At 45.9% G+C, this 16,788-nt stretch overlaps 1 protein-coding gene across 1 annotated transcript in view; it reads right to left on the reverse strand.

Moving 5' to 3' along the window:
• tmem108 (transmembrane protein 108) overlaps positions 1-16,788 on the reverse strand; it is a 45,902-nt gene that overhangs the window by 19,302 nt on the left and 9,812 nt on the right. Inside the window, exon 2 of the mRNA XM_083680865.1 lies at positions 3,900-3,983. Within this exon, the coding sequence (XP_083536991.1) occupies positions 3,900-3,939 (40 nt within the window). The 5' untranslated portion in view covers positions 3,940-3,983. The remainder of the gene's footprint in view (positions 1-3,899; positions 3,984-16,788) is intronic.

Raw genomic sequence — 16,788 nt, forward strand, 5'->3', positions numbered from 1 at the left:
AGTTATGCTGTATCATCAGTAGACGGTCACACCATTTGATTTAGCAGTCCGGGAAAAGCAGATTCTCTCCCCCAAAATAGGTAAAAACACACACACACACACACACACACACACACACACACACACACACACACACACACACACACACACACACACACACACACACACACACACACACACACACACACACAAACAAACACACACACACACACACACACACACACACACACACACACACACACACATACACACACAGGCAGGCAGAATCATCCATCAACAACACTCAGTGACTATTCTTCAGGGTTTAGCTCTGTACTGTACTGTACCTGCTCAGCATGAAGGGTAATAAAGAGAGACAAGAGAGCAAAAAACAGCTCTGGTGTAGAAGTTGCCCATAGGGACTGATTTAATAACCTAACCTTCACCATTAACAGGAGGAAATGCAAAACTGACAATAGATAAATGTCTGGGGGAAACTTCTACGAGAAAACACACACAAACACAGACACACATACTCACATGCACACACACACACACACCCACACACACACACACATCACACAGATCATTAGCACCCAGGATAAACATGCATGGTTAGCTGCTACAAGTCTGTGGCTACTGAACCATAGCCAGCGATTAAGGATGCCCTCACCGTGCAGTCCTCACGGACCCCGTTTAGGTTTGTTTATGCTAATAAGCATGGTGTGCTAGTAAAATGCTACAGTAGCTTCAGGGATTCCCCACGAGTTGGAAGGGAGGAAGTGGGGGGGCTGTACCTACAGCATTGATCAGAATACCAATAAGCTTTTATCTAACCTCACCGATACGCACGCATGCATGCGCACACACACTTCAGTGGAGGAACACAAAAGCCCTTATCCCCAGTCAGACTGGTGGTGGGATTGGATTATCAACCCTGGCCATGCTCTTCCTATGGATGACCTAACCGGAGCAGTCTAATAATGTTGCTACTGTCTGTCACCTATATAATGCAGTATGTATGTGATGTGACCTCTCAGGTCGCTGGTGGGATGTGTTTGTGTGTGTGTGCGTGTGGTGTGTGTGTATCGGTGAGATGAGATAAAAGCTTATTGGTATCAACCAGCCCGACAGTATTTAGTAAGCTCTAGGTTTTCCAGTTGAGCCCCCAGTGAGTCTTGTTGTTGTATAATGGAGGGAAAAAACTCTGAAAACAATAATAATCTTTCCTGTTAACACCCTTATTCAAACATACTCATCTTTATGTGCAACGGTCTTGCTCCAATGAACACAAATTGCTGTTAGTAACTAACAGTTAGTTATGAACTCAGACACAATTTGTCTCTCAATCAAAAGAAGAAGAAAACAAGTCAGTCAGAGACAGAGCAGAGGTGTACAAATAGTGCATCTTCTGGGTTTGCATAAACAGACAAATTCCACTGGTCTGGTTATGGGTGTGCCCGCCCCGCCTGCCTGCCAATCTAAGGAGAGTGGCTATCCCAGGAGGCCAAGGGACAGATAGGGCATGTCCTGTGGGGACTGCTGGGACAGGAGAGGAGGGGGAGGGATCCAGGAGAAAGGAGGGGGGGGGAGAGGGAGGGGGGTTAGGGCTGTATACAGATGTGAGCTCAGAGATAAGAGGGAGAGACCATCATACTGTGGGATAATGGTTTCCTGTTTGAATGCTCTGCAATGCAATGCTGCTCAGATTACAACAGCTTTGAACACGGACATGTTTATCCACACTGTCGGAAAAGACAAGGAAAAAAAAAAAAGCCTTTCTGATGTTTACTAAGATAATAATGCCGCGGGATACTGGTTGACTGGGATAGGGACAGCCACAGGGCCACAGGGGCTAGGCTCAACAGGAAGTAGAGACATTTAAACAGGAAGTTGTCTGTGCCCTGGGGAGAACGCTGAACCACAGGGGCTGAGGAAAACAACACCATAGTCAGACCTTGGGTAGGCATCTCGCTACCTCCAACGCATAAGTTATTTTCTGCATTTCCATGGTATTATTGCGGTATTACAACTACAAGCGTAATCTATTGCCACAATATAATCACGGGGAGGCGAGGACTGCGTCCCTAGCTCTCAGATTAGGGAGATTTCTCATAGCATACAATCATTCTCACCGCACACTAAATGGTTTCCCAGATAAGATTTTATATGAGCTGACTTCACAATGCAATTTGCACTTGAGGTAAAGCAAGAAGACCACTTGGAAGCAATTGCCATACTTGGAAAGAATTGTGCTGTGGAGAGAGCCGTGGGGCGAAACCCAATTTGCTCAAAACAAACAGAGATGAAGGAGAAAGAGACAGAGAGAACAGAGAAGAACAAGAGATATGCAGAGAGAGAAGAGAGGAGAGAAACTTCCTGATCTGATGTGTCTGGAGATATCTTGATATCGTTCCTCTCTCTCTCTTTCTCTCTTTCTCTCTCTCTCTCTCTGTCTGTCTCTCTTTTTCTCTCTCTCTCTCTCTGTCTCCCTCTAACCATAGGGTCTACATTAACTCCCAGTCTGCATTATGAAAGTACAGGTGGGCCACATCTGTCTCTAGCAGACTGTCGGGCCTCTGTGGAACCAGAGAGAGAGAGAGAGAAATGAGAAATATATTTTTATATTCTGCTGATGGGCAGTCCAGGGATCTCAGGTGGGACTTAGAGTCTAGACAAGGAACAAGGTAACCTCGAGGAGTTGTGAAGGGCCTGGGGAGAGAGGCAGCAGGCAGCAGGACACAGCTGCGACTCAAACAGCAAAAATCTAAGTGGAAAATGGAGCCTCTCCCTTCAAAGTTGAGTTTGACAGGAAAAATCCTCCAAAGGAGGCTTCACACTGTTCCAACACAAAAAGACACAACTGTGGCGATGATGAGAACTCAAAGTGTCAAAATGAATATAGTACATTTACTATCTTACATTTATGAGCCCCCAGAATTACTTGTATCCCTGTGAGAGTGTTGCCCTGTCTTAGCAGTCTTATAGTAGCCTACACTGTCTTCCCAACACAGTCCCACTGGAGACCAAAGCAACGCATTAGAACTCACTCACTCTCCCTTACATCCTTTACAGATAGACTCATAAGCAGTCAACTCCAGCTTCATCACTGCTTTGTGATTGAGTTAGTCCAGCCTTTAACCTTGCTGTGTGTTCTTGAGTTCAGGGTGCGGGATAGAGATGAGAATCCCTGTCTCACTAACAGCCTACGGGGCCTGGTTGACGGCACTCATCCAGACCCCCCCATGTTCCATATTCATCTGACATTCTGCTCTGGACACCTGCCAAAGGCTCCTACCACCACTCTCCTGGCCCCCTGGATAATATGTTTAGAATGTAAAACAGCCTTTCTAGACTCTATGATAATGGGTATCATAGAGTACTGAGGTCCAAAAGGGATGGATACTGCTACACACTGCACACTCTACCTTTAGTCAGCTTAGACTGTGTTTTGACTGTGTGTCTGTTTTTTCTTGTGACTGTTATCAACTGTGCTCTCAGTTAATCACTTTGCTATCACTTTTGCAGTGCATTATTTGCTTGGTCTCTAGTTAGTACTGTTTGTTGGCTGTAGTGATGTGTAAAATGAGTTTGGCTATGTAATGGGCAGGATTCAAACCCGGATCTCCCATGTCAAAGACCCAAGGTGTCTACCATTAGGCCAGACGGACATCCTCAAGGTCTGAGTGTGACATTTACCTTTACATGTCTCAGGCAGGGCTACCTCCTCACAAGAGCATGATTCCAAATCACCTCCAGTACACATGCTCTTACTGTAGCTTGCTGAGCTATGCTGTTTTGTCATCGTAACTGATAGTGACTGTATGTGTAATGTGTTATGTGAGCTTATGGGTGTTTAATCAGTGTATGTCGCCCATCATTTGGCTCAGTCATGAATGAGAAAACCCAGTTCCACTCACTCAGCAGCTGGCGGCGCAGGACCTGCAGGCTTCTCTTCATGGTATCATGTGGTCCGGCTCCTCCTCCACAGTGCTCATGGTTCTCTATAGGAGAGAACAAAATAAATATTCATCATGACTGACGCTAATCCACCATGAGAAGAAAATGAGATCAGGGTTGGGTACGATAAACAAATACATATACAGTACAGAGCACTTGCTAGCCAAGGAATCTAGCTCTGACACTGCACTGCCTGAGCTGGTCAGCAAACCTAATTATGGTGCATTAAAGATTGATCAGGATCATCCCTGTTCTAAGGTAGCTAGCACCCATGTATATAACCAACTCCATTAAAGATTGATCAGGATCATCCCTGTTCTAAGGTAGCTAGCACTCATGTATATAACCAACTCCAAGGGAGTGAGAGGAGTGATAGCACCAGGTTAAATGGATTTCCACACACACATTTTCCATTTACCTCTGGTGTGTGTGTGTTTGTGTGTGTGCGTGCATGCGTGCGTGCGTACGTACGTACGTACGTGCATGGGTGCGTGCGTACGTGCATGCGTGTTTGTGTGTGTGTGATTGTGCTTCCCTTTGTTGTCTTGCCTTGTGGGAATACTGTACACACACACACACACACACACACACACACACACACACACACACACACACACACACACACACACACACACACACACACACACACACACACACACACCTGAGCTCTATCCCCACTGCATAAATAATCTGGTGAGAGTGTGAGATGTGAAATTGGATTTGTACCCCCTAGGATGAGGGGTCTGGTTGTGAGGGCAACTTGTGTTTCTTGGTGAGGAAATGAGTGGGAGACGGACAGACAGCAAAACCACAAGAGCACAGTGCGTTGATTCTTTCATAACACATTATACCTTAAAGAATCCCTATCATGAAAGACTGGATGAAATGCATTGCCAGTTGCCTACACTCCTCTTCAAAACAAAAGACGGGCCAACCACAGGAGTCTGCTTTTCAGGACATTCTCTCTCTCTCTCTCTCCCCTCTCTCATCTTTCTCACTCTCTCCCCACCAACTCTTTCTCTATCTCCCCCTCACCCCCCTCTCTCTATATCTCTCACCCTGTCTGCTGTATGCTGTAGCATCATGCTCATGGTCTAATGAGCTCAATGGTGTGTGGTGTGAGGAGGAGTTACAGCTGAGCCTCTCCACGGTGATTACACATCATCAACCTGTACCGCACCAGCAGGGCTCAGAGATGCTTGGGCACTGGGCATGTGAGGCGAAGGAGGGGAAGGAGAGGGAGGAGGGGGAGGAGGGGGGAGGGAGGGTGATTAATTTCCACCTGTTATCATGAAGCAGACTTTGCAGGTGTGTGTGTGTGTGTGTGTGTGTGTGTGTGCGCGTGTGTGTATGTGTGTGTGTGACTCAGTCTCCACAGAGAGAGAGAGAGAGAGAGAGAGAGAGAGAGAGAGAGAGACAGTGGAGAGGCTGCTGCTTTAAACAGATCACAGGAGAGCATGAGGCTGCTCAGTCTGCTCACAGGGCAACTGGATCACAGAGTTCAGCATGGAACAGAGAGATAATGTACAGTGGCAGGCCTAGTCATGGTCCCGACTAGGACTCCTGTCTCCAGGGCCAGGCTATAGGACAATGCTTTAGTCAGAGGTTTTGACTGGGTCTTATGTAAGAGTAGCTGTTTGAAATAGCTGTCTCTATTCAAGGTGTCCAGTTCTTTATGACTGAATACATAGGTAGTGTATAGTGGCAGGTCAATAGTCCTAGGAATCCAGGGTCGGGATAGGCCATGATATACTCAGTTTAAACTAGGTCTATTGTAGGTGTAGCTGTTATCAACTATTTCTTGATTCAAGACACACTTCCATAAGACATGCATGGGCATATACTAATATTAAGCATGGTAAACAATTCACAAAACAACACAAACCCTTCATCTTTTGATTTGACTGTAATTTCAGCTTAGCGCTCCACAACACAATGGCATTCCAGCCTTTTTACTGGTGAATAACCAACTGCTGCATGGCAACTGACGCTCGCAGAGACCGTGGCCATCTCCATGGTAACCCTAATAGTACATTATATTCAAATCTCCTTGCGAGGACAACTGTGGGGGTAGAAAAAACACACCAAAAAAAACGGAATAAGTAAATAAAGCACTCAACATTGTGACTCTGAGAATATAAATGCTAGAAACAATTTTTTTAGTAAACCCATTCTCCTATAGAACGGTCTTTGTGTTTGTGATCATGTTGTTGACAGCCTTTGGTCCCCAAATGCCATTAGCTACGACTTGACTGCAGCTATGAATAGTATGTCTGGAGGCAGGTGGGGAGCACAGAGTTGAAGCTTCCAGGCAAAGCCAAGGTCACCCAAGACGGCGTAATGAAATAAACCTATCAGTCCCATCTCCCTGTGGGCACCAGTCGCAACGATAACAATGCTTTTAATTTTGGACTTCCCTGTATTCTACCGTAGGGGTCCAAGCTTTGGCTCTGCGCCTTGAGAAGCTGCAGAAGAAGAAGGAAGGGTGTGAGGGGGCTGTAGCCTGTTCTGCTCTCACACCAACCCACAGGTAACTAACCCCCTAATCAGAAACAGTTATGCCAGCTGATCTATTTTCTCACTCGAATTTGATACAACATTCTCACAGTTTGGTGTATTACCGCCCCGTTCCAGCTGGTCACACTGCAGCTGTCTGGCAGAGTAGGGGCCGAGGTAAATACTGAGGTAAAATTAGAGGCGTTGTGCCTCTGCATTCATTACACAGATTTATGGAGTGAAATCTGATGGGAAAATAGTATTACAAAAACAAATCTGAAAAAGGAGTATGAGTTGTAACATTGCCTTTTAGTGCATCAGCGTTCTATCAGCATTACTGAGAATAAGAGTTACTGCGGTAATAACGTCTGACAGAACACGCATTTAAATCTTTCATATCCCATAAAATACGGTCTCTGCTATGAATGCCACAATATGAAATCTATATTGGTGGAGTAACTTGGCAAAGTAAAACTTTTCCAATTCATTAGGGCATTTAATATCACTATCACTCATGTGGATGGATATGCAAGCATGCCCAAATATGGTAATCATGGCAGCCATATTGGATGAACAATGACAAAGCTAAATCAGAGACAGGATCCATATGAGTCTCATTGGCTTGATGTGATAGCAGCTCTATGATAATGCCTATCTCCTCTCGCCCTACTCTCCCAGTGTGCTCCAGAGGAACACCCGAGAGCCAGGGCAGGACGGCCTCATGGCCTCTTCCCTTTGATGATTCTCCCCTTTGATGGGGATCAGCAAACAGTTCCTGATAACGACAGAGCCTCACGCTTTGGGTCCCATTCTGTCCATGTGCTTCCTGAGCTGTTGTTCATCGGGCCCCAGTCTGGCTGTGTCTCAGTACTGGGTACTGGTGGTGTCTCAGGGGCTGTACCCCCCGCCCTCCCTCCTTCCCTCTCCCCCTCCATGGCCCTTTCGTGACCTCACTGACCAAGGGCAGCAGGGCTTTAACAGGAATTCACATAAGACCCACACAGTCCACTGGGCAAAACACAAGGCTGATTACAATGAACAATTACATTATGAAACAAACAACACTTCTTCACCATGAGAGAAAGAAAACAAAACAGTTTAGGCTGATGACTCAAACACAGCGAGCCCTAATGGTGACCCTGGAGTGCTTTGATAACTTAATTGGCTACCTGAACAGCCAACTAGACAAAGCAATTGAATGTTTACGGTATTGATCGGCTAGGATAATGGGCGCAGACAAAATACCAGCAGGTTACAGTTAGCTAGGTACTCTATACATAGAAAAAAGGGTCAGCTTTTCCCTGGGCCCAATAATCCTCTCAACAAAGCCAATTGTCTACTGCTGCCATACGTCAGTCCGCCATGATGTTGCTGAGTCACTGTGCTGTGAGCGAGCTGTGTCGGCCATGGCCCCCTGCGGCAGGATGAGTTGCTGCTGCAAGGTGCTGTGTCATGCAGGCTGGTGCTGTTTGCACAGGTCATCAATCAGCGCCCATTGCTGCCTCCCCCCTCTCCCTCGCCCCTCTCCCTGCCAACCCCCCCCCCCCTCCCCCCAACTGCACAGCTAACACTCCAGGCCATTAAAAGGACATTAAAACACCCAGAATGCCGTTCACCCCGCCGTGGCGGGAGGCGGGGGACACATCATCAGTTCCTATCATCCTCGTTGAGAGACCCAAGGCTGTTACATAACCATGGGGGAGTCTAACATATGTACACACATTCTACATGCGTGGGTTGGTATGTATTAACGTTTATCACAAATAGACAAGTGCAATACCAAGCAGCATCATCAAATACATATGCATGGCTGTCAGTTTATATTTGTCTCCCCAGCTTAGAGGCCCTGGGTTAACATCCGTAATGAAAAGCAGAGCAGTGTAGTGTTAGGAATGACACACCTGCCAATAGTCATTTGTGTAGGAGTGACATAGGAGGAGCATAGTGTAGCAGCATAACAAGTGAGTGGGCACCTGTTTGTGTGTGTGTTGTGCGTCACTGGGGTATTGCGTGTGGGTGGGCTCCTCAGGCTGGTTTGGACAGCTCAGCTCTCATGTTCACACACTCAGACACACACACACACCAACACACAAACACAAAGACACACACACACACACACACACACACACACACACACACACACACACACAGATACACACTCATCATAACGTGAATGAGTCTCTTACTCATTTACTGGAGTGCCTCCACTCCAAGTACAATCCAAAGTGAAAGGTAAGAGAGGCGGTGTAGAACAACACCTCCTGTCTCTCTGTTACTCACCCCAGCCTGCCCTCTCATTGGATGCCCATTAATCAGTTCAACTGTGGCCAAGGTCCTTGCGGTGTGTGTGGGTGTGTATGTGTGTGTGTGTGTGTGTGTGTGTGTGTGTGTGTGTGTGTGTGTGTGTGTGTGTGTTCATGCCAGCGTGGACACGTCTGTCTATCTCTGTTGAGGCTACAGAGCACAGCCACCAACTTCAAATAGTTCAGAGGCTAAGATGATTCATGCTGACCTGAGTAATAAGATTACAGGCAGCAGGTTAGCTCCAGGGTTGGGGTATGACGCTGACAGTCATAGTGTGGGATGTGTGAGATGTCTCACTCTAAATGCTCCTCCTCCCCTGTGCTGAATCCTGTTCAGTAAGAAAGGGTAGGAAAAGGGCAGAGACTCTTTGTCATGGAGTCAATAATAGATGTGATTAGTGGAGGGCTGTGCTGAGTGACACAGGTTCTAGACTGTAACACACCCTGGAACAGTGGGTGACACATGGGGACAAAGGGCTGAGACAGGTTACGGGCCCCATGGGAGACAGAGTTACATAAGAAGTACATTCTCTGACTGAGTGAGTGAATAACGGATCACAGACTGCCATAGAATAACGAACAGTCAGAATGACTTGCTGCTGACAGGCACACTGTCAACAGCAATATCAGGCTATACAATATAGTTCATGCATCTGACTGGCTGAGAGACAGCTTGAGACCCTCCCTCCAGGTGATACACGGTTATTATTATTGCTGCTAGACACGTGTTCACAGAAACACACGCATGCATTCATGTACACACACAGACACACAGACACAGACACACAGACACACACACACAGACACACACACACACACGCTAGTCTTCAATCTAGTCAAAAATAAACCTTTTTTTCAGTGAGACTCCTGATAAAAGGGAAAACCTGTACACACAAATGCCTAGTGTTCCTGTGGAGTCATTGAGTCAGGCAGTAAAAAGACAGAGATTGGGATGCAGCCCATCTTTGCCGCTGTCTGAGTCGTAAATATCAAGACTCTCTCTCTCCCTCTCTCTCTCCCTCTCTCTCTCTCTCTCTCCTCGTATGTGTCCTTGTGTGACTCTCCAGTGATTGACTGGCTGCTGTGTTGTGCTGCATGCAGCTCATGATCAACAGTAATGCGAAGCAGCAAGCAACATAACGTGTCCCGCTAAGCCTGTCAAAACCGCTAAGGAAATAATACCAACCAAAACCGGAGAGAGGGGCCTTTTAAGTTGACAGCATACTTTACACAGTGACACGGTGACGCTAGTGCACCTGTCCCCGGAATGTAAGGTGTCCTGAAGGCTATGACGACTGACTTAGAGCGTTTAAATATAATTAGGCTAATCTACTACTGAGTATACACAAGACAGGTGAAGAGAAGAGTGAGTGTGAAAGTTATTGAGTTCTGCAACGGTCAGAATTACAACATGAAAAGACAAGAGGGTCTGGGTACTAGCTATTACCATGCTATTAGCATCTATGCGCCAAACACACACACACACACACACACACACACACACACACACACACACACACACACACACACACACACACACACACACACACACACACACAGACAAGTGTCTTCGTCATCCCCGTGTGAATAGCAGTGGGTTTTCTCCTGCCCCCCCTGCGCCGACACCATACAGCCTCTGATTTATTAATATTCATCTTTGATCACGCAAGGGAGGCTTTTTTATCAAACAGGCTCCCATGGGGTGTAGATTGAGGCATATTGAAAATAAACAACATCAGTAAAAGATAGTCTGCTTTGGTCACGATGAAAACATACACATGCTGAATAATACTGTTTGTAAAGCTGCCTGAAGGATGTGGAGGCATCCCTCTAGGAGAATGTGCTGTTCTTATTGCAAGGTCTTAGTCTTTTTACTGTCATGAAGGTGAAGAAGCCTATTGTGTCTATCATTCAATCCATTTCATTTTGTATTAAAATAAACACTGTTTTCTCTTTTCCTATCTATCTATCTACAGTACAATTTTAGACTCATAAAGCAAATGTTTTATCAAAGCTTTGATGCAAGCTTCCATGGGGTCTTCTAATCGTTACAGTTCACAGTGTGGCTGGACCTGCCAGACAGACAGACATGTCAAGTCAGCCCCTCCTGCATGAGCAGATTGATTATTGGACCGGGCACTCAATGAGACCTTAGTACCAGACAACGAGCAAACATGTAGCCATTTACCGTGATCCAATGACTGTCCAAGATGTCAACTCACACTGAGGGGTACTCACACTGAGGGGTACTCGCCTGTGAAAGCTGCTTGATTGCCACTTTGAGCCCCTCTGTCAACAGGTTCAGTAGGTCTTGTTTGACCAGTATGCATCAGCTGGTTGACTGCGTTTGGGTTTTGAACAGTCAGAGTATGGAGGGGTACTACTATAGTTGGTATTGGAGCTTTAATGGGAACTTAGATTTTGCTGTAAGGGGGCAGGGGGAGGGGAAGGTGGATGGGTGGTGGTGGGGTGGTGGATGTTCATGAGTGGAGGAGGTTGTGATAACTCTCTGCTGTGATCTCATGGGCTCAAACAGGGCTTGATGTTGTAGCATTGGTGTCCGCCCAAGCTCCTCTCTATCATTCCTTCATCTCCCATCTCCCATTGGTGTTCACTCCTTTATAACCCTACCACATCTACGTTCATCCCTATGGCTGCTCCCGGCCCCCCTTCACTCATTTTGCTTCACCAGAGAAGGTTGAACTTCTAGTTCTAAGTTCCTGTTGACTTGAGCTCTAACAAACAAACACTGACATGGATAGGTGTCATAATTAAAAGCATATTACATACATTATTAAATATCCCTCTCTGTTGTCACTGACATCCACATATTGTTGGAGATATCCTTCCCATTCCCCGATGATGCCAACAACCCACCATCCCTGGCGGCCGTGGGAGGATTGACCCCTGTGGGTTAGCTTGGCTATGTTTGGCTATAGGAATCATATGATGTTTAGGACTTTTCAGAAGTATTTATTACAACATCTGAAATGCTCCCCAAGAAAAGCTGCTTGGTAAAGAGCATAATATGTAACCTTTTGACAAGCTCTTCATGTCGCTGCTGTGCCTTCCGCAACACTCAGATTACGTATGACGTAATAATAACATTCTGTTTAAAAAATGGATTCTGTTTACAAAATTGTGGCCCGACTATCGAATAGGATATTTGAATATGTAATGTAAACCAATGATGTACAGTAAAAGTCCCCCTCTGGTCAGGCTCTTGAACTTCCGGTGACCTCTGTAGGATGTTTGACAGTGATATTCTGATAGCTATGTGTGTGGATTCCTGATAGCTATGAGTGTGTGTGTGTGTGTGTGTGTGTGTGTGTGTGTGTGCATGCGTATGTGTGTGTGTGTGTTCATGTATGTGAGGGATGTTGGCACAGAGTCAGAGTTCCTGTAAAGCCTGTGACATGTGTGTCCTCGATGTGACAGTCAATGTGCGGCGGGCCTGACACCTGTCACTCCTCGCTGCCTCCCACGAGTGATGGCCGACCTGTCGGTCACACTGTCTGTCAGGACTGGCTGGCAGATTCTGAGAAAAAGTTAGCTACCTAGCACAGCTGGGGAAGCAAACTAATCTTTCAATGCATGACTGAAGGTCCACACAACAAAGCATGAGGGAGGCTATGAACTCCTTTACTGTGCTCATAGTCGTGAACTAATCTCAATGCAGCATACTGGAGAATGAGTTAAGAATGTACTACTACAGTGTATCAAGTAGAATCGTGAGAGAACTCTTGAAACGCTCTCTAAAGCAGACAGACACAGTGACCGAATAATTAACTACATTTTACGTTTACATTTTAGACATTTAGCAGATGCCTTTTTCCAAAGCGACTTACAAGTACATTTGTCTAAGTAAATGAATCATCTATCTATACAGAAGAAGGAAGAATTATTTTTTTATTTTTTTATTTACTGTACAGGGGGGTAGTGGGGATGAACAAGTCTTTAGGAGGGACAGTCAAGATGTAGCCTGACGAGATGGGTATTCAGTCTACGGTGGAAGATAGGTAGTGACTCTGCAGTCCTGACAGCAGTGGGAAGCTCGTTCCACCAGCGGGGCGCAGGACAGTGAAAAGCCGTGACCGAAAATAACTAATGTTACTAACATTACTATTAATAGGGAATGACTCATCCTCTGGTCTGTTATTTAGAAAAAATTACAAAAGTTCAAGTCACTGCATGAATAAATAATTCAGCTATGAAGGCAATGGAACTCCCAACTGACTTTGGGGGATTCTGCCATGAAACTCTTATATTCAGACACTGCTTGAGATTCAGCTCTCACTGTTTCCTCACGCTGTGGGGACATCGATTAACGACTAGCGGGCGCCACGGAAGAGACGGTGTCTCCTCCAATGAGACCTCACTGTCCAGCCTGGCCTCTACTGTGATTGGTGGAACGACCAAACACAAAGATATTTTTAGCCCCAGAGACACAGTGGAGAATCAGATGCATCTCCAAGTGACAGTGCCACTGCTGGGTCTATCTAATAGACCGGGAGGATTTGTCAAGGTGTTTGTCAATGTGATGTTTTTAGAGGTCCCCATTGATAAACAGCACCTGTCTGAGGCATAGGAAGGTTACTGCCATGTCAGTTGTATGATGTCCCCCATGTCCCATTACTCATCATAGAAGGAGTGGTGAGTCATTTGTGTAGAGGACAGTGCAGGATAGTCGTGAATAAGGGGCTCAAGTTTATAAGTTTACGAGGGACACACAGCAAGTTGTATCCAGCTGCTTGTCTAAATGATTCATGTTATATAATGTAGGATCATGCATTAACATAAAAGCAATTTTAGTTGCCTTGAGGGTTCTGCCTGAGAAATTAATAATGTAATGGTGTAATATCAGAAATAAGGAGATGTACCCTGCAGGCGTACAACTGAAGCATGATCCACCCAGCCTTGAGGACAGTTTGTATTTCTCTATAAAGAGTCTATAATAGCCACCAGTAGAATTGTCATAACAACACACAGTGTATAAGCGCACAGGCACAGGCACAGGCACAGGCACAGGCACAGGCACAGGCACAGGCACAGGCACAGGCACAGGCACAGGCACAGGCACAGGCACAGGCACACGCACACGCACACGCACACCCACACACACACACACAGTTTAATCCAACAGATTTAACAAGGTGGGTCGCTATGTTCATTTTACCATGCTGAAGGGGTTTTGTCTGACTCATGTCATGGCCTGTGCTCTGTGGGTTTTTACAGAGTGTGTGTTGTCTGAAGCTGTGGCTCATCCACTCATTACTGCAGAGGGTGTGATCTCTCACCACCAGTCTCATGTCTCGTAGACTAATTGATCTATTTCACAAGCATAGCATCAGGAGTGGTACCTAGGCTACATACACACAAATAGTCTACACAAATAAATGACTAAGCAGGGAGTGAAATTCTCTTGTGTTACCCTGACAATGGTATAGTAATAATTCAGAGTGAGCAAATAACATGGTATCTAAGATGGGATGTAGAAACAACTATGATGACAAATTGTGGTATTCAGGCATCCTGGGCAGATGTCTGATCATTCTCTCTCTTTGTCTGAATCTATGACCCACTCCAATGCTATGTCCGGTACAGGACAGAGAACAACCCTGTGGAAAGTAATGGAATTTCCATGAGGTAGCTGTATACGCAACACAAAAGAACCTGCATTGCAAGGGAAATAACTACTTTTCAATGTGTCTCTACCCTCTTCCTCCCTCTCTTTAAAGCCTGCCTATTTTACTCACACACACAAACACACACACACACACACACACACACACACACACACACACACACACACACACACACCTCAAATACCTCAGAAAATGCAGGAACGATAAGTCCAGGAAGTTCCATGCTCTACACACATGGCTAATTTTACCTCTTGACGCAGAGCCTGGTCAGAGTGACAATGGCAGGAACGCAGGGTAGTGAGGAAGGATGTTTTGTGGGGAGAGTATTGTAGCAGTTTCCTTGAGTGCCGAAGCAGAGAGCAGAGACGAGCGGGAGAGAACCAACATCCGTGGAAAGCGTCCCAGGTCTACAGAATTCCCGCCAGGAACAACCACGTGTCAGGAGACAGAGAGAGAGAGAGAGAGAGGGAGAGAGACATAGAGGGAGAGATGGTGTATTGTTCTCTTTTCCCCCTCCTCCTCCACTCAATCCCCCCCAATTTGTGAGACGGATTAACTCCAAGGAAGCGGCTGGCCCTGGAAGCGTGTCTGGCTGTGCACACACAAACACACACACACACACACACACACACACACACACACACACACACACACACACACACACACACACACACACACACACACACACACAAACATATGCAAGGGTTCACTCACACATACACTAGGGAGCACACACACTTCAAAACATGTGCACAAACATCCAAACACCCAACACCCCATTAGCTTGGTTAATTACTCCATGATTAAGAGTGACCGCCAGAGGCAGATGCTAGACTGTTGATGTACTGTATGACAACATGAGATGATTGCACAAAGAACCTAAGAACTCCTTACACACGCAGTATAAATGTCTGCCTACTGGGTGCTCCATTCTGTATACAACCCATTGCTGCAATAAACCTATATCTTTACCCTGAGAGTCCTCACACACAGCTACTGGAGTGTCTTTATTGGACTATGAGTGGTGTCTGTGATTGACACATGCTGGGACTAATTCCCTAGCACTGACTGACCCATGAGTCTTCTATCCCCCCTTATCCACTGCCTGCCCTGGGTGCCAGCAGTGACCTTCCCTACGGCGGCTGAAGGAGAGCCATGATTAAAGCATTGGCATTTTGTACCCTCAGTGTACGACTTGATGAAAAAGGAAGTCGTGGGAGGCTCAGCAAGAGCCGTAATGGAGTTTGAGCCGCTCCCTGTGGGGATGGTAGGGCAGTGTTTACTTGGCCCTGAGAGGAGATATGAGGACATGGCGTGGAGACTTTGATTAGACAGGTTTGTTATTGGAGAAGTGGTTCTGGAGTCCAGTAGTTGAGGTGTTGGATGGGTCAGGTTCAGAGTTATTATTAGGAGCCTTAACCAACCCCCAAGTGAACAGCTCCAGGGTGGGATATGATAATAGGAAAAGCAATAAATCCCAAACTGGACCCCCAATATGGAATCATGGAATGACAACGAACAGGAGTTTCTCTATCAGACACTGGGGATGCTCAGTAGTCACTGTGTCCTCACCTGACTGTCAGTATTTGAGGCGACACAAAGCTTCTGGCATGGTATGCTGTTATAGTGTAAGATGCTTAACAAATGCATTACACCCTCTACAGCACATCAGATGGAATGACTTGGCTGGGTTTGAAGAGAGAATTACCCTTCCTTTAAATTATATTAGATGGTATCTCATCCTTATTGTCTCTCAAGCCTGGTCATGTTAAAGTGAACATGACTCCATGCTGTTTAGGGTTTTATTTGCAGCTTATGCTTGTTTACCGTTCATTAATTCCATGAGCACGTCTCTTTGAAATGTACAATGATGAGAACACCTTGAAATCTCTGCCATCATGGAAACTCGGATTTGAAAGTTAAGGGGTTTACAAAATGTAGTTTAACTGGCATGGGGAAACAAGCCTTTAAAGTAAACAAGAGACCCCCTGGGGATAGGAGCCATGATAATGTACCCTTCAAACCCTCCCTTTCATGCCTCCAAGACTCCTCTCTATGAATCATACTCTGTCATAATGGGATTCATGCTTTAATGTTGATGTTATCATCAAGACTGGAGAGTAATTATGCCAAAGCTCTTGGAGTTGCCTGCTAATTGCATTCAGATAAAGAGTAAGCAAACCTGTTGGTACCTTCATCATCAAAGTGAGACAAGCTGAAGGCTCCTCTGAAGGCCTTTGTACCAGTAAATAACACTCCACTCATAGGTGTGAGCCAGAGCCCCTGTTCTAACATGCGCTGTGTCATCAATAAGGGACATTAGCATGGATTACTGTCAAAACCCACAACATCAATCAAAAGACTCAGACGCTTATCTGAGAAATAATGAAGCAATCAACGCAACC

Source organism: Argentina silus (assembly GCF_951799395.1).
Source record: "Argentina silus genome assembly, chromosome: 1".
Lineage (NCBI taxonomy): Eukaryota > Metazoa > Chordata > Actinopteri > Argentiniformes > Argentinidae > Argentina > Argentina silus.